The sequence below is a fragment of the Halteromyces radiatus genome (assembly GCF_025201355.1).
Source record: "Halteromyces radiatus strain CBS 162.75 chromosome Unknown BX664scaffold_4, whole genome shotgun sequence".
Lineage (NCBI taxonomy): Eukaryota > Fungi > Mucoromycota > Mucoromycetes > Mucorales > Cunninghamellaceae > Halteromyces > Halteromyces radiatus.
Genome location: NW_026251690.1, coordinates 2,025,850 through 2,051,746, shown reverse-complemented (window position 1 = coordinate 2,051,746; position 25,897 = coordinate 2,025,850). Strand labels below are relative to the sequence as shown.

The 25,897-nt window shown below is 34.5% G+C and overlaps 8 protein-coding genes across 8 annotated transcripts; 3 read left to right on the top strand and 5 right to left on the bottom strand.

Annotated features, from left to right (window-relative positions):
- Window positions 1-452: 452 nt before the first annotated feature.
- BX664DRAFT_333054 (uncharacterized protein) lies at window positions 453-5,061 on the top strand. Its single transcript, XM_051545448.1, has 4 exons — window positions 453-1,078; window positions 1,199-1,535; window positions 1,612-4,559; window positions 4,667-5,061. Exons 1-4 carry the CDS (start codon window positions 692-694, stop codon window positions 4,970-4,972), a joined length of 3,978 nt encoding a protein of 1,325 aa, XP_051400297.1. The 5' UTR covers window positions 453-691; the 3' UTR covers window positions 4,973-5,061.
- A 155-nt stretch (window positions 5,062-5,216) lies between these two features.
- On the bottom strand, window positions 5,217-6,587 carry BX664DRAFT_333053 (uncharacterized protein). The gene is made up of 3 exons (XM_051545447.1): window positions 6,192-6,587; window positions 5,674-6,123; window positions 5,217-5,609 (listed from the first exon to the last, which is right to left on the bottom strand). The coding sequence occupies exons 1-3, from the start codon at window positions 6,498-6,500 to the stop codon at window positions 5,547-5,549; spliced, it is 822 nt and encodes a 273-aa protein (XP_051400296.1). The 5' UTR covers window positions 6,501-6,587; the 3' UTR covers window positions 5,217-5,546.
- A 220-nt stretch (window positions 6,588-6,807) lies between these two features.
- Window positions 6,808-7,763, top strand: BX664DRAFT_333050 (uncharacterized protein). Its single transcript, XM_051545446.1, has one exon. It carries the CDS (start codon window positions 6,894-6,896, stop codon window positions 7,602-7,604), a length of 711 nt encoding a protein of 236 aa, XP_051400295.1. The 5' UTR covers window positions 6,808-6,893; the 3' UTR covers window positions 7,605-7,763.
- A 264-nt stretch (window positions 7,764-8,027) lies between these two features.
- Window positions 8,028-12,498, bottom strand: BX664DRAFT_333048 (uncharacterized protein). Its single transcript, XM_051545445.1, has 6 exons — window positions 12,286-12,498; window positions 11,932-12,195; window positions 11,700-11,881; window positions 11,425-11,556; window positions 8,666-11,331; window positions 8,028-8,593 (listed from the first exon to the last, which is right to left on the bottom strand). The coding sequence occupies exons 1-6, from the start codon at window positions 12,379-12,381 to the stop codon at window positions 8,094-8,096; spliced, it is 3,840 nt and encodes a 1,279-aa protein (XP_051400294.1). The 5' UTR covers window positions 12,382-12,498; the 3' UTR covers window positions 8,028-8,093.
- Window positions 12,499-13,139: 641 nt separating this feature from the next.
- BX664DRAFT_262880 (uncharacterized protein) lies at window positions 13,140-14,397 on the bottom strand (the record flags this gene model as incomplete). The annotated part of the gene is made up of 4 exons (XM_051540743.1): window positions 13,140-13,435; window positions 13,496-13,810; window positions 13,895-13,976; window positions 14,029-14,397. Coding segments are annotated over 4 exons (1,062 nt in total), but the record flags the coding sequence as incomplete, so codon positions are not given.
- Window positions 14,398-15,441: 1,044 nt separating this feature from the next.
- Window positions 15,442-20,419, bottom strand: BX664DRAFT_333045 (RIC1-domain-containing protein). The gene is made up of 19 exons (XM_051545444.1): window positions 20,142-20,419; window positions 19,939-20,046; window positions 19,697-19,872; window positions 19,468-19,607; window positions 19,264-19,385; window positions 19,027-19,196; window positions 18,509-18,956; window positions 18,320-18,439; window positions 18,073-18,237; window positions 17,787-18,002; window positions 17,442-17,712; window positions 17,288-17,376; window positions 16,707-17,196; window positions 16,547-16,641; window positions 16,298-16,472; window positions 16,057-16,199; window positions 15,890-15,976; window positions 15,712-15,799; window positions 15,442-15,641 (listed from the first exon to the last, which is right to left on the bottom strand). The coding sequence occupies exons 1-19, from the start codon at window positions 20,379-20,381 to the stop codon at window positions 15,526-15,528; spliced, it is 3,459 nt and encodes a 1,152-aa protein (XP_051400292.1). The 5' UTR covers window positions 20,382-20,419; the 3' UTR covers window positions 15,442-15,525.
- Window positions 20,420-20,761: 342 nt separating this feature from the next.
- On the top strand, window positions 20,762-22,100 carry BX664DRAFT_385934 (uncharacterized protein; the record flags this gene model as incomplete). The annotated part of the gene is made up of 3 exons (XM_051549288.1): window positions 20,762-20,857; window positions 20,883-20,930; window positions 21,486-22,100. The coding sequence occupies 3 exons, from the start codon at window positions 20,762-20,764 to the stop codon at window positions 22,098-22,100; spliced, it is 759 nt and encodes a 252-aa protein (XP_051400291.1).
- Window positions 22,101-23,359: 1,259 nt separating this feature from the next.
- Window positions 23,360-25,743, bottom strand: BX664DRAFT_297172 (uncharacterized protein). Its single transcript, XM_051542231.1, has 11 exons — window positions 25,631-25,743; window positions 25,481-25,558; window positions 25,341-25,401; window positions 25,150-25,249; window positions 25,017-25,085; window positions 24,804-24,941; window positions 24,542-24,725; window positions 24,338-24,455; window positions 24,069-24,274; window positions 23,833-23,989; window positions 23,360-23,753 (listed from the first exon to the last, which is right to left on the bottom strand). The coding sequence occupies exons 1-11, from the start codon at window positions 25,736-25,738 to the stop codon at window positions 23,416-23,418; spliced, it is 1,557 nt and encodes a 518-aa protein (XP_051400290.1). The 5' UTR covers window positions 25,739-25,743; the 3' UTR covers window positions 23,360-23,415.
- Between the last annotated feature and the right edge of the window lie 154 nt (window positions 25,744-25,897).

The window sequence follows — 25,897 nt, the reverse complement described above, 5'->3', positions numbered from 1 at the left end:
TTAGATTTAGTTTTTTTTTTTTTTTTTTTTTTTTTTTGTTTGATAGATTAGTTTTCTCCCTTATGATAGATCTCTTTTTTTTTTTTTTTTCTTTTTGTACATTATTCCTTCTTTTATTATTAATATTATTATTATAATTTGATAATAATAAAAAAGTACATATATTAAACTATGATTCTTTATATCAACATTTTATATAATTTTCTCTATGATAATGATGATGGAGCTTATTATAATAATAATAATTCTGCTGCAAAGATGAACATGTGAATTTTGTAAGTCAGAAGTCAAAAGGAAAGAAAAAGAAAAAATATCTGCTCATTTGGGAGGAGTTTTTTTTTTTTTTTTTTTTTTTTTGTATAAACCTCCCAAACTGGTTCCTTTTTTCTTTCCCTTTTTTATCTTTCTCTTTTCCCTTTTTCCTCTTTTTTTTTTTAACACTTTGTTACTGCTCTACCCTTTTTTTCTCTTCTCTTTTTTTTTTTTTCTTTTTGTTTATCAATAAAAAGAAAAGATATTAGAGAAGAAGGGCAACAATTTGATATCCTCTTTTTTTTTTCTTTATTATCTTGTAACCAAGTTTACTCTATTCTTTTTACACCCCCCAACTTCATTCCTTTATTAATTAGATACACTTTTTTTTTGATACTTTCCTTCATTTATTCACAAATATCTACTCTCCTTTATTTATATGATGTCCACGCAACAACAACAACAACAACAACCTATTCCTCAACCTACTAGGTCTACCCCACTTCGCCCTTCTTCTCGATCTTCTGCAACACCAATGTTACCTACTCCATCCTCTTCTCGTTCGTCCTCTACTCATAGAACTCAAGAACAATTGGCTCAACTGAAACGAGAGATATGTCAACAACTGGAAGAAAAAGAACAACAACGTCAAGAATGTGAAAGCGGCATACAAAAGAACGTGTTGACTCGCCAAATCAGTCAGTTACGTGACCGTCTTACTGAACTAGAACAGCAAGAACAAGATCTACCACCAGCTACTGTGGACAAGTTACGCCATTTGGAACGTGATCTAGCCTCATATCGAGGTCAACAACGCAAGGATAAAGTATGTAAAAACTACTCTTTTATTATTATTGTTATTATTATTATTTGACTCCTGTTGAAACAAAGACTCCTAATACTATATATTCTTTCTCCTATTTTGTTTTCTATATACGTATATTAGCTATTTCCTTCAAGGGGTTTAGATACTTTACCAAGTCCTTCAGCTTCAACTTTATTACCTTCTGCTATACCTTCCTCTCTTTTGCCACTACCTCCTCCTCCTTCTGGTTCAACACCAACTAAACGAAGATCAAAAGTTCCCAATAATGATCGTCGCAATACTGATATCGAATTCGCTACGGAAATCGGCCAAGGATTATTGATCGAAGTACGGAAAATGCAAGCTATCTTACAAGAAAAAGAAGAACAATTACGTGCTCTGGAACTTCAACGATCTGACCTAGAAAGAAATTGTGAAGTGTTAGCCAAACAATTACGTCAACGGGAAGAAAATGAAGGTAATTTCAGTTTATTTAATCAAAACATCAGCTGATATACTTTTTTTTTTTTTTTTTTTTTTTTTTTTTTTGGTAGAAAAATTGAAAGAAGAAACCTGGAATTTGGAATTAACCAAGCAAGAATTGACTCTCAATGTGACGGAACTTCAACAACATTTGCACAAAGCAACAAGTGAACAAACAAAGTTGACAAAGCAAAGTGATGATCTTCGTAGTGATATTGAACAATTACGTGATCGAGAAGAGAAATTGACAGCATTACTGGAAACAACAAAACAACGCCATGAACAAGATATGACAAGTTTACGTCGTCTTTGTGCTGGATTACAACGTGAAGCTCAACAACATACCAATCAAATAGATACTTTGACTTCTGAACTTGCCATTGCAAAAGCCCAATCTCGACTTGGAAAACATCAATCAGCTACCTCGTCTGTCAATAATAGTACTAGTCAACCTTCTTCAGATGATACTGATCCGTCCGATCTCTCCAATGCCAATCAAGATCCTAATAATGGTTCTAGACCTGGTTCTCCTACTTCTTCACCAAAACAATCTCCGGCTGGTCGGTCTCAAGCTATGGAAGTGGAAACTTTGAAAACATCTCTAGCACATGCTCATCGTATGGTTTCCAATCTTCGGTCCAATTTACATAAGGAAAAAACGGAAAAGTTTGAATTCAAAAAGTTATTGGCAGATTCTCAAGAAACTATTGAACAACTACGAAATGATCCTCATCTTTGGGTTGACACCTCTTCTTCTCACGCTCATCAAGGTGGTATGACCAATGGTTCGTTGGATGATCAAAAGAAACGCAAAGTCAAACAACATCGACGAACAAGGAAATTACATCGACTTGGTGGACATTCAAGATCTGGAACAAGGAAACGGGATGATGATGATAATGACGACGACGATTTTGAACAAGATGACGAAGACAACAATAATCATATCAAAAACAAACCTAGTCGCCGGAATCGTGGTGATGATGATGATATCGATGACGATGATGAGGATGATGATGATGACGATTTATATTCTTACTCATCTCTTTCTGACGAAAATGATGATGAAACACCAGCAGGATTTACTTCATTATCTTTGGAATTATCACAAAGCAACGCCAAAATCAGCAACAAATCAGTGGATGCTAACGTGATGACGGATACGATTATGATTGTACAGGACCCTCAGCAGTACGAACGGCAACTTGAAAAACTTCATCAACTTGAACAATGGCATCTTGCTTCTTTGGACAGCCCAAACAAGTGGAAAGTAACTACTTTATCATGCATGGATCAAGCCCCTGTGAGCTCATGTGAAACAACTACTCAGACTGACCCTGTGACCAGTGTAGATATGGATATACAAACATCAACCCCTGAAACAGTGCATCAAGATATTCAATGTGATCTACTCCAACCTCGTGATGAAGCAGCAGAAGCTTTAGCTCTTTCCTCAGCAGTAGCAGCAGCAACAGCGGCAGCAGCAACAGCAACAGCACCAGCGGAAACGACCGATCAAGGTGTTCAATGCGACGATCCTATTTCAACGATTCAAAGTATGGATTCAACAACTCAAGTGGAACCTGTGATGACAATGGATGCCAGTGTACAATACACTTACAGCATGGTGGATACTGCAGTACAACATGACTATGCAATGGTGGACTCAGCGGTTCAGCATGAATATTCAATGACCGATGTAGGTGTACAACATGAATCAACCGTAGTAGATCAAGGTGCTCAGTACGATGCTATCGAAACCATGGACAGTGCCACTCAACATGATCCAACCATCAACATCATCACTACGAACGATATGTCAACACAATGCGACAAGAAGGAATCTTTGATGATTGATACAGGTGTCGATCCTATTACAAACGAAGTCCTTGGAAAAGATGTAGCGATTCAGGTAGCAGCAACTCCTTTCTCTTCTCCATCAGTTCAACTGGCCAACGGTGCTGTTCAAGGTGAATGGGTAGTTACTTCACGATCAGCCAAGGATGCTCAAGTACAACATGATCAAAAGGACAGTTCCATTTTAGTCAAGTCAACATTGAATAGTGAACCAGAAACGACAACAACAGCAACTACTGATCATCACGATTGGCTTGGTAGTTTAGGAACAAGTGGATTAGCGCTAGGCACAGCCACAGTATTATCAACTACGCTTCTCAACAATCAACAAACATCATCCCCAGTGATCAGCAAGAAACTCTATAGTCAAGAAGAAATGGACGCTCAGATCAACAAGGCGGTAGAAGAAGCCATGGCCAAACACAAATCAAATCAAGTGATGAACGATGGAATACAACCTGTCAACTCTGTTGAAAAGTCCAGCACTGTGCAACCACCACTTATGGATGATTCTATTCCTGCCCGTCCAACCCAACCACCTCCTTCCAATTTATTAGACAAGGCGATGCGGACCAGCAACATGACAACAGAACAGGTGGATTATGATGGAACAACGCTTGATTTACATCGAGAAACAGCAAGTGCATCTAGTGTAATTACAACAAATAATGATATGCAATCATCCAGCCTGTTACGCCATACAACAACCAACATGTCATCATCATCCATCACACCCCCACCAGTACCAGCAAAAACAACAGCACCTTCTATTGCATCATCCATACATGACGAACACACCACAGTCGTTCGACCATTGCCTACAACAACCGATCCTACAATATCATCCATTACACAAACTATGATCGGGGAATGGTTAATCAAGTATACACGTAAGCCCATGGGTGGTCAAGGCTTCTCTGAACGAAGACATGAACGATACTTTTGGATTCATCCTTATACACGAACTTTGTATTGGTGTACATGTGCTCCCGGCGCAGATGGTGGTGAATTGAAAGCCAAGAGTGCCTTTGTAGAAGATGTGATAGTGGGTAAACCTGATGATGAAACGCCAAAAGGAGTTCCTTGTTTATTGATTCAAACTAGTACTCGACAACTCAAGATCAAGGCACCTACCAAAGAACGACATGCATTATGGCTAGAGGTATACTAAAAAAAAAAAAAAAAAAAAAAAAAAAAAAAAAAAAAAAAAAAAAAAAAAAAAAAAAAAAAGAATATGAATGACTCATATAATTTTTTTTTCTCTATTAGTCATTAATGTATCTATTGACACGTACTGGTCAATCATCTATGTTGGAAAGCACACCTTTACCACAACGATCCGTTTCTGCCTCGATTATTCGCAAACCTAGTTTTCAACGCATCAACGACATGTTTCAACATAGCAACGGGTCGCAACAACATAAGAACAACGACGACGATGACGATGATGATGATGAAGCTTTGGAAAACGTTCGACTTTGTTGTGATGGGAAACATGATGTAGGTAGATTGGACAAGAATCATACGCATCATCGTCCTTCTTATCATCATCAACGCAATCATCTTCATTCATAATTTAGTTCCATCATATCATTTTAGACATTCATTCATTCGTTTAGTATCATATTCTCCACACTTTCTTTTTTTTTTATATATATAGTTTTGATGATTCACTCCTTTATTACCACTCTCCTTATATATATATATATATATATATATATCCCTCTCTCTCAAACAAACATCGTTGTTGTTTAATTAGTTTTGTTTTTTTTCTTTAATGACATTCTTATTTTTTTGAAAAAAATAAACATATCAATGATTTTATATGGATTTATTTTTAGGTGCCAAAAAAAGTAATGATGACTGGGCGCACGGTCTTTTTTTTTTTTTTTCTAGAGATAATCCAAGGGGGAAAACAAATATTCTAAAAATAATGAATCGATCGAGTGTGGCTGTAAAAAAGGGAAAAAAAAAGGACAATAAGGTAAGCACGTTGTCACTCTAAAAATAGCATTTGGATCAGCCAGAAAAAAAAATGCCAAGCCTTATCATACACACACACAAAAAAAAAAGTCATCTTCGGCAATGACCGATTCTCCCCATATAGACATGTCAGAAAAAAAAAAGTGATCTCTTTTTTATTATTATTTCATGATGATGATGATGATGTTTCTTTTTGTTTAGATAATAGTAAAGATGTCAAGACCTTATTCTAAATCAATAGAGAAAAAAGATGAGTAAAATGATTCCTTTTTTTTTTTTTTTTTTTTTTTTACCTCGATTTTCAAATCATGATAAGCTGATTTTAATGCTTGTGTTTCGTCTTGCAAAGCGATCATGGCTTTTTTCAGCTGATGGTACTCTGATTTCCAAAAATCAGGTTCCTTAGGAGAACCAAGTGATGGAGAGTGAGGTGAGGATGTGAGAGGAGGGGATGCGTAAGGTGATGGTAAAGTACGAGTAGAAGGAGACCATGGTAAAATTAAAAGAGAATCATGATGTTTGGTGGAAGCAGGATGTGGGATATGAATGTCTGGTATTGTTGGTCGTCGTTGTTTAGGTTGACATGCTGATCCTCCTTCCACTCTTTGATGACGATTTAGAGCATCTAATCGAGCAAATGAACGATGACAAGTCGCACATGAAAAAGGTCTTTCTCCTGTATGAAGTTTTTGATGTCGTTTTAAATCATGTTGTCGACGGAAATCTTGATGACATTGATTACACTATAAAGAAAATGATTAGATCTTTTTTTTTTTTTTTTTTTTTTTTTTTTTTTTTTTTTGTATTTTACTTGGAATGGACGTTCAGATGTATGAGTAGTACGATGTGATTTTAGATTATTCAATCTACTAAAAGTTTGAAAACATTGATCACAACGAAATGATTTGGTCAATTTCATTCGATTACTGGATGATGATTTTTTATTATTATTATTGGTTGGTTCTTGTTGATGATCAGATATATTTACAGTGAAGGTGTTATAAAGGTGAGTAGATAAGATACGTCCTCCAGCTGGGGGTGATGATGTTGGTGTAGGTATAGAATGTGATTCTTGATTTAATAAAGAAGATATAGAATGAAGTTTGTTGTCAGTGGACATGATGATAATAGATTGAAAAAGAAAAGAAAGAAAGAAAAAAAAGAAAAGAAAAGAAAAAAAAAGTATTCATTTTTATATAAAAGTAATAAACTCGTCCTCCATGGAATAATATTGAATGTTTCTAAAATTGGATCTTGCCCAAGTGGCGTGAAGGAAAAAAAAATCATTACGTTATCCTAATATGGAAGCCAGTTTTCTTTTTTTTTTTTTTTTTTCTTTGTACAATGTGGCTGTCTCCTCTTTTTTTTTTTTTTTTTTTTTTTTTTTTTTTTTTTTTTGGGTCTAGATGGGCGGACCACAATTCCCCTTTTTTTTTTTTCTTTTCCCTTTGTCATTGTCTTTTTTTTTCAAAACTTTCTTTTTCCTTTTTTTACTTTATTTTTTTTTCCATCTATGGCTATCATTGAAGAACTTGCACAAGAACCAAAAGCCACATCACCAACTAACATTCATCCACCAAGCTTTGGTGAAACCAACCTATCCACGTCACCATTGGTGGTTGGAGAAGATCTTTTTTATGATTCAGAACAAGATACGACACAGTTACTAGCCAAGTCGACCCATTTAAAGCAACAAGGCAATATTTGTTTTGGTCAAGGGGATTACGAGCAAGCATTACAACATTATCAAGATGCCAGTCTCTTCTGTCCTGATGAACAACAACAAGCTATTTATGCCAGCAACATGGCTGCCTGCCATTTAAAACTCGGACGACCGCAAGATGCTAAAGCCATGTGTGATACTGCTCTGGATCTGGATCCTACATATCTCAAAGCCAGGTTTCGCCGTGCTCAAGCCAATGAACGCATCGCCACCTCTGCCAGTTTGTCGGATGGTTTGAAGGATTATCAAGACTTGCTACAACAGGATATTGACCCTGCCACTCGACGTGCATGTCAACGTGCTGCTCAGGATCTTCCACCAAGGATCAAATCTCTCATGGAAAAGGAAAAGGAGGAAATGATGGCAAAGCTCAAGGATCTAGGTAATACTGTACTTGGCAAATTTGGACTTTCTGTCGACAACTTTCAATTTCAACAAGACCCTACTTCTGGAAATTATACTATGAATTTCGTCAATCAACCTTCTTCTTCTTCTTCTTGATATTACCCATTCCTACACGGACCATGATTCCCTTCATACAATATGTACATCTTATCACATCTTCTCTACAGATAGACCCATATCTCTATATATATATATTTACACACATACATATATCATTCATATCCCATATAATAAATTTTTTTTTAAACAACCCAGTTACAAATTTTTTGTACGTCTTTATTGAATAGTTGTGTTTATAAGTAGAATAAGAAATTTGGATCCAATGATATACAATATAAGATAATATAGGTAAAAAAAAAAGAAAAGAAAAAAAAATGGAATGTAAATACAATAAAGTAGGAGAACATCTATCCAACATAAATGATCAAAAAAAAAAAAAAAGAAAGTCAAACAGAACCAAAGAGTAAAAAAGGGACCATACATATATGCACAAAAAAAAAAAAAGATAATCAAAAAAAGGGCAAAAAAAAAATGTCAACAGTAAAATCAAAAAAGGATAAAAACTAAATGAAATGGATTTTCAAACTAGAATGGTGGATATGGTTGTTGTTGTTGCTGCTGCTGCTGCTGTAGCTGTTGCTGGTAATGTTGAGGATGTTGATTCATAGGAGGACCAAAGAGATGTGGAGGTGGAGGACGATGTTGATGTAAAAATGCGTCAGATTGTTGTTGTTTACTAGGGGACCCCATCATTCCGGGTGGAGGTAATCTATCAAAGAATCCAGGTGGAGGCATCATCATTCTACCATTATGTTGTTGTTGAAGTTGTTGTTGAAATTGTTGTTGTTGTTGTTGTTGTTGTTGCTGGTATTGGTGATGCTGTTGTTGCAATTGTTGTTGATGTTCTGGAGGTACCATACCAAAAGAAGGTGGACGCATCATTCCCATAAATCCATTGTCTTGTTGTTGAGGTGCAGATGCAGAGGAGGAATTGAACATAGATGATGATTGATTAGCTTCAAGTTCTTTTTCTCGTTCAGCCACTCGCATTGACATGATTGCAGGATCATGGAAAGGAACGGTAGCTAGATATAAAAATAAAAAAAAAATCAATAAGATAAAATCACTTTTTTTTTTTCTGAATCCTATCAACTTACCATCATTGCCGTGTTCTTTTTCACCGGTATGTGTAGCAGCTTTTTTCAAGAATTCACCAAAAAAGTGTTGAGCTTCTTGTCGCATGTCATCCAATTGTCTCGTATTCGATTGCCCCATAGGTGATTGTTGTTCTGTTTGAAATCCTGGTGGAGGCATCATAGGCAGACTTTCTTGTTGTTTCTGTTGTAACTGTTGCTGCTGTTGCTGCTGTTGTTGCTGTTGCTGGTACTGTGGCAGTGGCGAAGATTCTCTATTCATCATATTACCCATCGGTCCAAAGCTGATGCTTGCATTAGGTAACATAGCCTGAAGATCATTCCTAAGTTGATACTCTCCATTCAATGGTGTTGATTGAGGTTGTGATGCTGCTGGCGTATTGAATAATGGTGATGATACGTGTTGCTGAGATGGATGAGGAGATGTTCTTGCCAAAGGTTGAGTTTCAGATCCAGGTAAATGCATCAAGTTGAATTCAGATCGTAATTGAGCCATTTCTGGATGTTCTTGTTGTGGTGATACATTCGATGGAGGTGGTGGACCAGACATCATTGGATGTTGTGGAGGTAAAGAGACAGGATGAGGTGGCATATTAGGGCGCATACCATGATGAGAAGGTGTAGTAGGGAATATACCATGTGGAGGTGGACCATTAGCAAAATGAGGAGGCGGTGTAGGTCGGAAATCAGGTGAGAAATTGAATGATGGTGGTGGAGGTGGTGGTGGAGGACCGTGAGGAAGAGGAGGACCATGAGGAGGTGGAGGTCTTCCGCCAAAACCAAATAATCCAGAAGCTTCTAACATTTGTTGTGAATGCTGTAAACGACGAGCAGCAATCAATGAAGGGTCTTGTCCTTGGAAAAGATCAAAATTGCGAGGTAACCAGCCAGGTGGAGGAGGAGGGAAGCCAGGTGGAGGACCTTGGATACTACGACGAGGGAGACTGTGCATTTCAGGTAAAAATGGCGGCATCGATGGTGGTTGCAAAGGCTGTTGGAAGAGTGAAGGTGATTCATTGTTGATGGTTGGTGTTCCACCTTCCTGTTGAACTTTTTCGAGTACAGTAGATCCCATATGATGCTGACCAGTCATATCAAATACCTTGACGATTTCATCATTGTCGCTGGCGATATCACTGTTGCTGTCAGCCATGTCATCCGTCATCACGCTACCCAATACATCATCTGCAAACATCACTTCCAATACATTGTTATTTGGTACATCTTCAGTAGGTGGCATTGTAGTTACATCATCGTTTGAAGTTTGTTTTTCCAATCCTTGCTGACTGTCATATTGTTGTTCTTCAGATTGCTGTTGTACTTGTTCTTGTGATTCAATTTGTTGTTGTTGCTCTATTTCTTCATCCTGCACCATAATATCATTGACGTCCAGTAAATGTTCATTAGTATCCATATCCATTTCTTTTGATTCAACCAGTTCTTCGGCTGTTGAAGTAACAGATACCGGTTCTTGAGATTCTTCTGTTGATAAAGACATCGATTGATCCTCATGCACTGGCATTTCTTTTTTCATCTGTTCAACATTGTCTAAAATCGCTTCCTTTTCTGTTGTAGTTCTTGCTGTAGTCGTGTCTGTTGGAATAACCACAGGTTCCACTTTGGGCAGTTCATCCTTCACCGGTTCATTGACATTTGTTGACGTTGTCTTTGTTTGCTGTTTAACTTTTGATTCAGTCAATGATGACGTTGATGATGATAATGACGAAGAGAAAGTTGTCGAGGAAGACGTTGATACAGGTGCTGCTAAAGGGATAGATGGTTCCGCAGGTTGTTGAGATTGTGCTGATGGTACTACAGAAGGAGGTTTGACAGGTTTGACAGGTAGATTCCATGCAGGTTTTGTAACGGTGTCCTTGGTATCCAATTCCTTTTTTCCTACTTGCTTCTTTGTCGATAGTGGACTTGATGATAATGGTGATTTTGTAGGTTGTGGTTGTTGACGCGTCAATTCTTCAAATGTCTCTAATGACACCATTTTCGCTTTCTTCTTGTCCTTCTTCCGATTTGTTGATTCATGCTTGGGTTTCTGAGGAGTGGTAAGAGCGTCTGACAAGGAAGGTCCAAAATGATCAGGAGTTAATGGTGCACCTTGTGTATTCAATCTGCCCTCTTTAGCCCATGAAGCTGATGCTGGTAATGCTGGTTTTTCATTTTCCTTGTTGACTTTGTTGTTCTTGGAGGATTTGTTATCTTGTGTCGTATCATTAACAATTTCCACATGTTGCTTTTGAGGTTGCTTGTTTTGCTGAGATGCCGATAACGAAGATGTTGGTTGCTTTTTGTGAGTCGATTTAGTGGATCCAGAAGTAGAGAGTTGCTGTTGATGATGTTTATTAGTTTGAGTTGATGTGGTTGAAGAAGGAAGACCAGTTAAGGATGGAGAAGATGTTGTACCTGTTGTCGTAATGGTACTTGAAGCAGTGGTAGGAGCTGGAGGTGCCACTTTGGGAATAGGTGCCCAAGCCGATTTGACTGGAGGAGGTGCAGGTTGGATAACGGTCTCGGAAGTAGAAGTAGCTGGTGTTGGTTTTGTTGTTGAGACTCCTGTAGATGAAGTTGTAACTGAGGTTGAAGTTGAGGCGCTTGCAGTTGGACGTTTGTTGGGGTAAGTATATCCAGTAGTGGCACTAGTGTTTGCATGTTTCATTCTAGAATGGTAAAAATAAAAAAAAAAAAAACAGGTCAACTATTGATGATTCTCCTTTTTTTTTCCCAATATTATCCATTTTTTATAAACTTACCCAACCGTAAGATTTTCCTTATTATAACTATCTGCATCGTCACCAGTTTCATGGAGGTACATACAATTTGGATTAGGGCAAGGCATGTGTCGTAAAAAGTAAGTACAATATTTGGTAGTTCCATAAGACGCCCTATACCAAAGAAAAGGAAAAAGTAAAAGTTAGATCGAATTAACAAAAAAAAAAAAAAATACGCAAGCTCGATATGTCCCAATCCGTTCCGTCATCTTCGTGTATCTTCCTTTTTGTTTTTTTTTCTTTTTTCTTTTTTTTACCTAACAGATTTGCCATCATATACGGTACCATTGATTTCTTCTATAGCTTTTGCCGCATCTTCTTTTCTGGCATATGTAATATAGATCCCAACACTTGCAGAAGAAGAAGTAGAACTTGATGAGGGTAATCGTTTGCTGACTACTAGTTTAAGGATTTTGCCATACTTTTTGAAAAAATCATTCTATAATAACACAGTTAATATTAACACAATAAATATAATATAAAACTTACTTCAGCATTAGCATATTTTGAAGTGAGGCCAAGAACATAAACCAAGTTTTTCTGTACCACACGGACATTAGACAATTGACGTCTATTAGGATCCTTCATTTCACGTTCTTGTCGTTCTTTTTCCTTCTTTTCCCGTTTACTTCTTTGGATTTCTTCAGCACTGACAGGTATGAATTCAACAATTTGATCCGAGTAAAGACGTCGACAAGCAGGACAACGACCATTGAGATTTGTTTTAATATGATGCCAACAAAATCTACAAATCTATAAAAAATAAAAATAAAAATAAAAAAAAAAGAAATGCACTTAGTATTTTGTTCTCTCTCTCTCTCTCTATATATATATAATATATACCTGATAAGCACAAGGGCAGGGTCGGAAGTATCGGTCCGCAATATCGAACTCTTCCATACAAAGAGGACAATCCATATCCTCATCGTCCGACATCATGTTGGGAATATAAGATTAGTCAAAATAAAGAAATATGAAAGAAAGAAGGAAAGAAAAAAAAAGAGAAAGAAAGAAAGGAGAGGGGGAGAGAAGAAGAAGAGAAAAAGTAAAATAATAAAAAGTATATATAATAAATGTTTTCTATAACTATTTGGATGACTTTAGTAGAAAAAGGAAGAAAAAGAAAAGAAAAAGAGAGAAAAAAAAAAAGGAGTTGGTAAAAGAAAAAAAAAAAAAAACAAACACAAAAAACCTATCATAGTCGGAGTAAAAATTCTGTTTCTCTCACCAATGCTCCCATAGAGACTAACCCCCCTTTTTTTTTTCTATCAACCTTTGATCTTTTTTTTCATAATATTTGATAAAAGTATATTCGTTTTCTATTCTATCAATTTATATTATAATAAGATGAATAGAAAAAAAAAGATATATATATATAATCATGTTATTTATATAAAAAAGGCATAACAATCACATTAACATTGGAAGTCATTCGGGCATTGAATCTAAACTGTATGTTCTTCTTCTCCTTTTGGTTGTTTTTTTTTTTTTTCATCAAACTTACACAAACTCTACCATCATGACGCAATATATATATATATATATATATAAGAAGTCAATACTATCTTTATTCAAACAAATATTAAAATTCTAATATGTAAACTAAACTAAATAATACGATAATATCGCATCATAGCAACAGAAGTCATACAAAATGTCAATATCGAGATAGTGATACAAATAAACCAAGTCAAATCCTACACAAAAGGAGAAGAAAAAAAAAAAAAGAGTTGTGAGAAAAAAAAAAAAAGAGATAAAATGATACTTACCTCTGTAAATTGACCAGGAACAGGTACATTCATACCAAATAATCCAGTAATCAAATTCATTGGTACCAAAACACTTCCTAACGCAGTCATTTTCGATAAAACATCATTGATTTCATTGTTGGTTTGAGTCATTTCAATAGAGATTTGAGCCAAATAATTGGAATGAGATCTTGATGAAATTTTTTCATAATGATTCAATGATTGTAACATAGTAATCAAATGATCTACCTCATTCAAAAAAAAAGATCAGTATGAAAGGATAATAATTCACTTGTATTCCTTACCTTGAACATCACCTAAATAAATCACAACTTCAGGACGAATGGTAGGTCTTGATGATGATGATTGTATTTTGGTATTGTTTTCCATTTGACCTCGTTTGGTGATGGTTTTGACGACATCAACTTTGGTGACCAATAGACGCAATAAACTCATCATTCTTTTACGACAATAACCAATCCGACGTAACATATCGCTTTGTTCCGATTCCTTTAATATCAATACCAATTCATCAATAGAATCCACTTCGAATTCTATACCACGAATCAATGGAGCAAATGAATCCGTAATATCATCCAATAATCCATAGCATATCCAATCTACGTATATATATATATATATATATATATATATATATATATGTAGTTAGTAAAATAATGATAATAATAATAATGATTGATTACCTGGAGTAACATTGATATAATCTTTCAATTGTTTGATACGTCGACGTACATTATAAGTATGAGGTATAGATCGAAAATGAAACTTAAAAATAGATTTAATACATAAATAAACCCCTAATTTTCTATCAACTTACTGTAAGGATGCCTTGTTTGAAGATTAAGATGTAAACACCTAGGGGCTGCAGATAATGAATGGAGGATTGATCTTGATCAAAACTACGATAACACACAAAACAATAGTTCTTGAATATTTCACATTTTTCCCTTGGTTCTTCCATAGCAATGTCTTCAGTTGTCAAAGGATGAATATGAAAGGCCTTGCTGAGTTGTTTCATTTCCATTTCCGTCGGACACATCACATCCAGCCAAAAGCATCCTTTCTGTAACATTTCCGAAAATGATTGTCCCTGATCAGGTAGTTCCGCCACACTTTTTGCATGAATCGTTGATGGTTCCGCCACAGAATAGAAAGAAACTCGATATAAATCTTCTTGATGTGTTTGTTTTCCAGAGTACTTTTGACAACAAAAAAAAAAAAAAGAGAGGTTGAGCGAATTATATAATCAAAACCCACTTGTTCCAGCTTACATTTGTATAATCATCATAATAATGTCCATAATGAGCATCATTAAATCTACGTAAGGTATCATCATAATAACCACCAAGTGAATTTTTGAATGTGTCAGTTGTATGTAGTGAGGATTTTGTGTTGTAATCGCGCACCCATTGATCTAATAATTGATAATCAATTGAATCATCATCATCATTGTTGCTATTATTGCTTTGGGTGTAATCGTTGAATGGTTTTTGTGGGAAACATACATCTTCTTCTATTGTGCTTGGTTTGAAAAGGAGTGGGGTATCAGGTGTTGAAGATGATTGGTTGGAATAAGGTGTTGTGGATGTGAGTGAAGATGGTGATGATATCAAATGTGGAGTTGTAGTCGTCAAATCGATAAGCATAGTATGATCTGGATATCTAGTTTTTCTATTTTTATTATCGTATTCCTTAAAAGAAAAAAAAAAGGTTGAAATAAATAACTATATTGTATATACATATTTTTTTTTTCTATTCTTCAGCTTACTGGCATATTGTTTGATATGGGAGGTGAAGATGATATTGAAGCATAATTCCGTGGTCGTTTGAAGAAGAGATTAAGAGGTTGTGATGAAGTAGAAGATAAAGGGTCATAACGACATGGTGTAGATCGATGTGATTTGATTGATTGTCTAGATCCAGTACGTGGTTTAGACTTGGTCATGATAAGTCTAAGCTTTATATACAAATGAAAAAGAAATAAACGGAGGAGTGAAGAAAAGGAGAGAAAGAGAAAGAAAGAGAGAAAGGAGGGGGGGAAAGAGAGAAAGGGGGGTGTGGAAATGACAAAAATAAGTAGAAAATAATGAAAGAGATAGAGAGGGGAAAATCCGGAGTCAATAATAATAATATAAAAAAAAAAAAAACTAATAATAACTCAAAGCTGTGTTTAAACAATGTAAGGGGCAGACCACCATACTTGGTGTGCAAAAATAATACAAAAAGGAAATTAGGAGATCACATTGCGTAAGACGGATTATCGGTTTTATTTTTCTTTTTGTTCTGAATCTAACCAAGTAAACTAACCAACTAACTATAAATCTTGTATGCCTTGTATAAGAGTAGAGTCCGTAATATGTCCACCATTTGCCTTTTCAACCATCCTAGTTTGAAGAGCAACAAGTGCTTCATGCAACGTTTTTCCTGTATCTTTATATATATATATATATAGAATAATCAATCAACATCTATTCCAAATTTTCTTCGTATACAAACTTACGGTCAATAGAACTAAGAAATCGAACCAATTCTTTGCACAGTTCATAATCATCCACATCCATAGCTTTTTGTAATAATCGAATGGTATCCTACAAACAAAATCAAACCAACAAAGATGTAACGGAATTAATAAGGTTTATAAATGATCATCATCTTGCTCATCCTATTTTTTTTCTTACCTTTCCACCTGTATTATGAGGTTGCATTGTTTGTAAAATAATCAAATAAGATGTTGCTGTTCTTAATCGTCCATCCGTCAAACATAACTGATAAATAAATAGAAAAAAATCGTTAGCATGGTTCAGTACATTGATCGTTTCACCTTTTGTTTTTTTTTTATAGATACTTCAAACAAGTCTTCAGGTTTTCCGACCGATGCAAATAAATGATCCCATAACGCCACTTCTGTTTTTCTTGCACAACTGACAATCACGTCCAAAGCATGAGGGAACTGATCCAAAAACCGAATCACGAGTGGTAAAATAGCATCTATTGAGAATCAAGAGTCCAAGTCAGTAATTTGTATGATTAATCACATGCTTTCGTTTTCTCTCTCTTCTTCTTTTTTTTTTTTTTTTTTGAGTTACCTTTATCGGAAGATCGGGGTCTTTCAGTTTCCTCTTCTAAAACGGTATGTAACAAGATTTCCAGTGCATGGCCAAAATAAATTAATCTTTCGTAAGCCCTTGCAAATACCACCGCGTCTTCTTCTAATTGGCGTTGAAGTAAATATCGAATCAAATGGTGTAGAAATAAGTGCGTCTATCAATCGTATGAGAATGAGAAAAAAAAAATCAGTCATCAATATACTTTATTATTATTATTATATTATTTACCTTCGTAGTTGATTTGTATAACAAATATCCAAGTGTATTCTTATATATAATGTTTTGTTCCATTCCTACAATCACACCTTTATCCAAGAGAATAGCTATAATAAAAACATTCAAAATAAAAAAATTAGCCATCCATATTGTTGTTCTTATTGAGTCGTACCATGTGGGTAAAAATCAAGGGGAATATATATAGCATTGGCTTCTAATTGATGTAGATCCGTTTGCCATTTTGATTCACCTTCCATATCCATCCAACATTGCGAGTGAGGTGATGACGGTTCCACACCTATCCTATATCCTAATGAATAAGGTCGTGCTCCAATATCCCGATAATGATATCCATTGCTACCAGGACCAATGGGAGTTGTAGGTGTTGATGGTTCACTTTCCAGTATTGTCATATTGTGATCCTTGTTGAATGCGTAAAATCCATATCCTTCACCACGTAATACATTTGTGAATACCTTGACGCCTTTGCCGTCTACTGCCCAGATTGAAGTCCATAAATTTGCAATACCTTTCTGTCCAATCCAATAGTACTCCACTTTTTCCATCAGAACGTGAGAATCGTATGTGGTATGGTGAATGCCGCTGCTGTTACTTCGAATCTCATGTTGCTCTATCAGATCTGAATCATTATCATCATCACTCTATTGAGATCATTAAAAAAAAAAAAAAAAAAAAAAAAAAAGAGCGAGCCAACTTTAGTTTGATAAATTAAAATGGAAAACCATAACTTACTGCAAATTTTGGAGATAACATCATGAGATTTCCATCGACAAGTAAAATGATATTGTATTGAACCACTTCATCAATGGATTGGATTCGATCTACAAAAGAAATAAGAAAATATTAAGTATAAATGTTCGGTATCAAGTGTACGTTTCCTTCTTACCTCCGCATTCACCATGAAAGAGACTGATGCCACGTACACGGGCAGGTCGAGCCACAATGCCTGTCAAAAATATTTGCCGTACCAAATCAATATGAGTTGCTCCAATGTTGTTTTCCACATAATGAATTGCATAAATGGAAAGTTGATTATCTAATGTATATACCAACAAGAAGTTGCCACAGGTTGTAATATAAATCGGAATAGCTTCCAATGGTTCAGTAAAGAGGGCATGAGCTTGATCCAAGTTTTGATCTCTTGAGTACATGTATATCTAAGATCAATATAGACAAAGAATAACAATTATAAGCTACATATATATATATATATATATATTGTAGATATTACCTCATAAGTTTTGTCACTTCCGTAACCAGAAGAAATCACCTCACAAGGAGCGATCAGGATTTGTTTGTACCAAACCAGACCACCACGAACCAATATCTGCTGTTCTTGCTGTTGGTTACCAAATAGCTTCCATCTACTGGACAGTGTACTAAAGTGAGCCAAACCACGTCGTCCAGCAATAGCAATAAACTTTCCATCCGGACTAATGGAAGCATACTATTCAAAGTATAGGCATATAAAAATAGTGTTTAGTTATTGTTGAAAATGGTAATATATAAGTTCTTACCCGAATTGGCCAATGTTCAGTAATATAGATAGAGGGATATAATATATGAGTCCATGCAACGGCATCAGGGTCAATAGTATTCGTATTATTTTCCTGATAATCACCACCATTGTTATATAATAATAATCGGTCATCCATTTGCAATAATCCTCTACGTGCATTGTCCTATTTTTAAAAGATAAAAAAAAAAATTAACTCTTTCGTTAGTAACATCAAAAACATACATATTTAAATCACATTAACTTACTGAATTATGAAATGTTGTCAAAGCAGATTTAGCAAATGGTAATGTATACAGACGGCTTATTTCATCATCTTGATTATCTTGAGAAAGGACAAACAACTGGTGACTTCCAGGGCCCCAAAACTACATATATATATAAAAATAGATGTCAGATCATTGAAGTAGCAAATAAATATATCCTCTTTATCTTACCATAGAATTGATTTGATTCACATATAAGTCTTGTGTGTTGGATAATCCATCTTGTGTTTCCATCAAATCCTCTATATCATCCATCGAACACAATAAAGCACCGTATACGCTCCACATAGCCAAACCACCATGACCCATAAATCCAACTGATAAGGCGTAACCATCTAGTGACCATGCCATCGTTTGAACTGATCCAATTTTATTGTGATATAAGCTGGAAATATCTTCTTTGTTTTGTTGTCGTCCTTGATATGAATCTAGGAGATTGGAGGTCGATGAAGGAACTTGTGATAATAATGAAGATGATGAGTTTACGTGTGATCCATAACCATTTGTGTGCGTTGCTGCCGCTGATGTTGCTGTCATTGACATCATAGGTAATCGCATTTGATGTGAAAGGAGTGGCGTGCTGGTATAATTGCGTACAGTATAAACATAGATGCTACCACTATACATATATATATAAGAATATCATTTTCCGTAAACAATAGAGATACGTATAGAAAGCATATCCTTACCTTGAAGTGCCCACGGCAATCAGAGAAAATTTGGCATTGATGGCAATGCAGGTAGCAGGATCATACGACGAAGTAGTTGAAGCCCCATGAAAACATCGCCCAAACCAATGGATAGGCTCAGTAAAGGACGGTGCAGAAGGTGAAGTAGACGGATGATCATCAGACTCAGACTAAATATATACACAAAAATAAAAAAGTTGAGTTGCACATTTTTTTTTTTTACTTTCATATTCATACCTTAGTTGAGCTTTTACTGCCACGTCGTTGATTTTTGTTTTGTATAAGATAAACCCGGCCCACATTGGTGATCCAGACAGATATGTTCATTAATTTGTCGTAAAGCATCGTTTTGACATGTTCTAAAAAAAAAAAAAAAAAGGGAACCATTGTTAGTCGTTCTCTATACCTATATATTGATCCAATTTTGACCTATTTTCGTACCATCCTGATCCAAGAAAATCCCTAGACGATGCTGTACTGAGGTTTGTGTTGAATTTGTTTGCTGTGGATTCCAAGAAATACATTGAATAGCAGCCGGTTTCTGAGTACCAATGATCAAAGTATCATCTGTACATGAGCCACTATATATGTAGAGATAGATAAGATATATTTGTTTGATGGATACTATACTACATTATATCCTCCCTTTTCTTTTTCTACTCTTATTTACCAAGTAACCCCAGCATCTACACGAATCGCCAATCGAAACTTGATTAGCATAGTTCTTGCGCCCTTCCCTTCGCCAGGCCCTGTCACATACGCATGATGACTCGTAGGAAATTGGAATTCTAAGGATTGTTGATCGTAAGATAATATCACATAGAGCAACAAGTAATTTCTATCTGTCTAAATAAATAAATAAATAAAAAGAGTCAAATATTCATAAAGAGAATATTCTTCTATCGAACTTACAAGTACCACAAACGAGGATCCATCCGGCTTCCATAAGATACTTTTGTTTTTTCCAAATTCTTCTACATGTTTGTTGGATCGTTTAACAAAGGATAAGATGACCGTAGGCTACATAATCCAATGATAACGACAAAAGTAATAATATTGCATTGTTATTTTTTTTTTTGTAAAAAGAATGTATGATAAACCTATTTTGTATTTACCTTGATAGACCATAAATGGATATCACTATGGGTACAAGTAACAAAGAATGACGCGTGATAAGAAGGTTGCATAGTAATGATATGTGCCGATGATGAGAATGAAGGCTCACGGCTTTTGCCTTTGTCGTTTGTTGTTGATGACGATGACTCGAGTTGTATAGTCTCCTTTGCTGTCGATAAGCAAGCCACTAACGTTGACGTTAAACATATTTCGCTAGCTATACCATTGATCCAATACATTATTCATCAATAAACACTGTACTTTTGTTGAAGAAAACTTATCAAAAAAGAGAAGAATATTAAGACAATAATGGGAAATCTAAAAAAAAAAAAAAAGAACAAGTCGGAATATGAAAAATTCCACACATTATCATTCATAGCTCAAAAAGTAAATGGTAATGCCATACGTTGAAGCATAATAACGTAAATCAATAATTCAATTTAGCGAATTGTATGATCATAATATCTCATTACGGTCATCATCATTATTATTATTATTTTATATAATCACTTTAATAGAGTCATCATAGATTTTCATCAAAACGTACTATGATATAATGATCATGATTATCATATACCTTTTTTTTTTTTTTTGTCATTATTATGATGGAAGTATCATTATGATTATTCGGAGGAAAGTAGGTGATGAAGAAGAACGGAGCGATTCGCGCGATGATGATTGGAAAAGGACAAGAGGAACTGACTTCGAACAGCATGTGATAAAATGAAATTATAAAAAAGAAAAGTGATAGAGCAGTCCCGCGGACACCGACAATTCCGGAATCCACGGTAAAAAACTGGATGATACTTATAGATAATCTGTCTAAATGCAATAAGAAAATTTATTGCTTTTCCTTTTTCATTAATCATAACATCAGTCAACCAAGTAAAAATAGGAATTTTTTTTTCTGATTTATTCTTTTTAAGTAATCAAATTCTTATTGTAATGATGATTACGTTCTAGATCAAAAAAAAAAAAAATACAAGTTGATCGCGCGTAAATGATGGAAAAAAGGGATGGCTGCACAGTCCATATTTTACCTTCTATATTATAAGACATTTTATTATTATATATCTTTTTGTGGTACTTTGTCCAACTATACTACTAAAAAAAAAATAATATAAAACCTTTTGCGGGAGATTTCATTTCTGGATGTTCCCATTAAGGCAATTTCCTTTCCAGAATCATTGAACGTATCTAAAAAAATTTGCCCTTCTTTAATATTTGAATACCGCATGTCAAAAGATTTAAATCACTTTTTTTTTGCCTTTTTCTTCTTTTCTTCCTTTCTTTCTTTTGTTTCTTTTTTTATTATTATTATTTAATTATTTATTTTGAAAAAGATGTCTACTATGTTATTTATATCTGAAAGTAAAAAATTCGACAAATTTATACCTTCTTTTACCAACAATACATCAACCAAAACTCAAACAACGAAGATTCAGAAAAAGAAAAAACTATCTATTGTGACAAATCAACGTCGTAGATCATCCAATCATTCTCAATGCCTTCATACGCCATCTTCACCTACCAATTGTAATAACAATAATGATGGAATTAGAAATAGAAAAACGACCAATGAACAAGGGAAAAATCGTCGATATATAACAGATGATCAGGAATTGATGACTCTCGAAGATGAATTGGATTATACTCAAGACACTTTGGCCACTTTGAATGTGATGTTTGGTAGTCTGCGGCAAGCCTATGTGACTTGTGCACCACAATTAGATCCTCATGCAACACGTCTGGATGCTATGGAAAAGGAATTGTTATCAGCATATGATGATTTGGAATTGCAAGTGATACATTTGGACCGACATATCAAGAAATTGGAATTATCGTGGCATCAATGGAAATCAGCTCACTGTTCTCAACCTACTACTAGTTCTACTACGGCTCTCTCCTCTTCCGATACAGATTATGCTCTACCCTCTCCTCTTTCTTCCTGTTCCTAGATTTAATTTATCCATGTTATTATCTCTCTTCTACTGCACCCTTATTGTTATTATTTAGTTAGTTTTACATTCTTGCATTTATACATATATCATCATCATCATCAATATCATTTGTCAACATCATCACTCCATCATCATTATCATCTCACCATTATCATTCATTCAAAATCATCATCAATCATTCACCTTCATCCAATCATATCACTCTCAATCATACCATCAGCTTCCATCACCAGCAACAATCATCATTTCCAGCATTTATTATAAAAACATCATCAATCATCAAACTGACATAAACTATTATCATTATCTACATATCCAGCATTTTATTCAACCAATCACCGCCCCCAGCATAAATGAACAGCATTTATCATTCTATTATTCACCTTTTTTTTTTTTTTTTTTTGTATATTCCCCACTCTTCCCTCCTTTCCCCTTCCTTACTTAGTGTTATATCGTTGAACGTTTTTGTTTTAGTTACTATGTATGATTACCAACAATTTTATGTCACACTACAATAAAGTATAAATAGAGACACATTGTTCAAAACAGCAAAAAAAAACCCCGCTTTGGCCGCTCAATTACTATTGTATGTTTCTTTTTATTCTAAAAGGAATCAACTTGATTAATTGGCTTACCTTTTTTTTTTTTTTTATTAATACAGCCCCAACGTTTGGAGGATATTCTTATACAAATATATATATATATATATAGATAGATAGATAGATCTATCGTTTATTCTATCACTAGTCACTGTAGATAATGATGATACTGTTCATACCTTTTCTCTTTCTTTCTCTCCATTTGTTCTTGATTGGCAAATGACTACCATAAATTGGGGCAGAAAAATTGTATAGGCCAAAAAAAAAAAAAAATGACCGTCCGGAGTTTTGTCCGTGTAACACTTTCAATCCAAAAGACGATGTTGGTTTGCTTTGTCTATACCATATGTGGATAGTGATTTTTCCCTGATCATCAATGTCTAAATGATGTACATATTTTTGTTGATCCCATCTATAAAAAAAAGAAAGGTCCGGCATTTATTGGTTTTACATTTGTAGTCTATCCTTAATTTTGCTATCCTGTCTTTGTCACATGCTTTTTTTTTACCGTCATCGTTAAACCCTATCTGTCCATCTACCCTGTTTGTCTGTGTACCATTAAAAAAAAAAATGAATTGTTCCCTTTCATTGTTAATTTTTTACATAAAAAAGATATTTCGGCAAAGTCATATTTTATTTTGTTTCATTCATTATACCAAAAAAAAATAAAAAAAAAATAAAAAAAAAAAACTACATACTATAATCTATATCATCTAATTTGAAGTATCCACATCCAAAGTCCACTTTTTCACCACATCTGATCCATTTTGATGATGATGATGATGATCGTTGGTACTGCTTAGCACCGATCGTCGGCGTTTATTTGCTTGAATCATGTCGAAATCGTTGGGGAGAGTCAAAGCATCGTTCATTTCGAAGGTATCATCGGCATTTGGATCCTTGTTCGGGCAAAAAGTTCGTAATGTTTTTCGAAAAGCTTGTTGGATAGCTTGTACCTTGGTTGGATTTCTTGTATAAATACGAATCACCACTTCTTGGAACTGAGTTGGGATCATATACGATACATGATGCTTGGGTATAGTGAATGATTCTAATATAAAAAAAAAAAGAAATAGAGATTATTTAGTTCAGTTCAACAGTATCTACTTTTTTTTTTATATATCTATTACCATTGTCGTTGAATTTAGAGAAGAATCGAATAGAATCAACAGGGTTTTGATCTTGCATAGCATAATTGATTTTGCCTTTGGATACAATAACATCATCTACCACCAAATTATCGTTTGTACTCTGATGTGACACAATTTCTTGAGGTGTAATGACATCCTATCGTTCCATAAAAATAAAACAAGTATCAGAATATAAATCTTTCCTAATTTCCTTTTTTTTTTTTTTTATTGCGTACCGTCGTAATTTTGTCAACCAAAGTGGGTGGTATCAAGAATTCATCCACAAATTTGTATAATTGTCGAGTACGTAATCGTTTCATAATGGCTCTAGCATCAGCCAATTCTGGGGATTTCGATCGTTCAATGACTCTCAAGATATCATCGGTCAAATTCAAGTATTCTTCAGGATTCTGGACAGAGGATGAGATACCCAAATGTTGATCTATATAAATTTTGATATATATTAGTTAGTTTGATATTTTATCCCTTTTATGCGTTTTCGTACCTGCAGCCAATAATGCATCGGTGATCATCAATTCAATAGCCTTGCCAACTCGATGTGTATAAATGCGTTTGAATAAACTATAACGAGTATGAAACATTTCATACAAATTATAGACTTCCTATAATCAAAAAGAAGAATGATCAATCATAATGGATATCACTTTTTCTTTTTTTTCTTTTTTTTTGTCTTTTTGTTGAGACTGACCTTGTGATGATAACATATTTCATTATCTACTACTCGACTATATAATAATAATCGTTTGGCATCATATGAGCTTCGTAATCCAAGGTTTTGTGCATCACGTTCAATATAATCAAATTTGTCCACATCTACACTATTTTTCTTGTTGGCGACAATATCGAATAGAAAACCACGATCTTCATATTGACTATATATAGATGTAATATAGTTCTGTTAGTGAGCATAGTTTTTTTTTCATTTTTTTTTTCATTCACTACTTGTTTACCTTTTTGATCGAGGAGCACCGGCAATCAAATCCTTAATCAAATTGGTTTGTTGTGAATCAATGTCGATGTGATTGTCTTCAATAAGGTATTCTAACATCATTTCCGATGCTTGTTCATGTGACCATTCAAATCCGGGTCTATGTATACAGCAATCAAAAATAGAAAGAGGTAGAATGAATATACTAAATATTTTTCTTCTTATTTCGTATTACCTGGCCTTTGGCATGAATTCACTATCAAATACATGAGAATAGGGTCCATGTCCCAGATCATGACATAAACTATCAAAAAACATCCGATTAGATTTTTTTGTTTTTAAAAGTTTTTTATTTGTTATATATTTACCCTGCCAATTTTATGCATTGAATTTCTTCTTTTGTGATATCCAATTCAGGTTGTTCTTTTTCAAATCGTTCAATCAAAGTACCAGCCAAATGAGATACACCTATATGTAATATACAAAAGTTAGTTTGAGTAACCTCAATGTAAAGTAACCCCGTCCTTGCATTATTAGTTGTTTTTCTTTAAGATCTTACCAATAGAATGTTCAAATCGATTATGACTTCCACCAGGAAAGACAAAATAGGCAGATCCCAACTATCATTTTTTTTAAAAGAGAAAAAAAAACAAGTCAATTATGAACTTTCAATATGTATAGATAACTATTTATTTTTACTTGTTTCAGATCACGAAGACGTTGGAATTGAACAGTATCAATAAATTCAACAGTAGAACTATCAAGTCGAATATGACCCTATTATTCAAAAAAAAAGTAATGTTCAAATCTCATTGAAAAAGTGTTTTATATTCTTCTAGATAAACTTACATGAATAGGATCATTGATCACTTTATGTCCATCATGGAAGGATATCGAAGAAGTATTAGACTGTGTTTTTCTAGAAGTATCATAAGTAGCCACTATATTGTTGTCCATTCTTCAGATATATCAATTAAAAAAAAAAAAAAAAAAAAAAAAAAAAAAGGAAAAAGATGCAAAAATCTTTTTTTTTTAACTTTTTTCGAGGCGGGACCTGAACATTTACGCCCCCAAGAAAAACGAAAAGATTCATTTCAAACCAATCATAATCCTCCT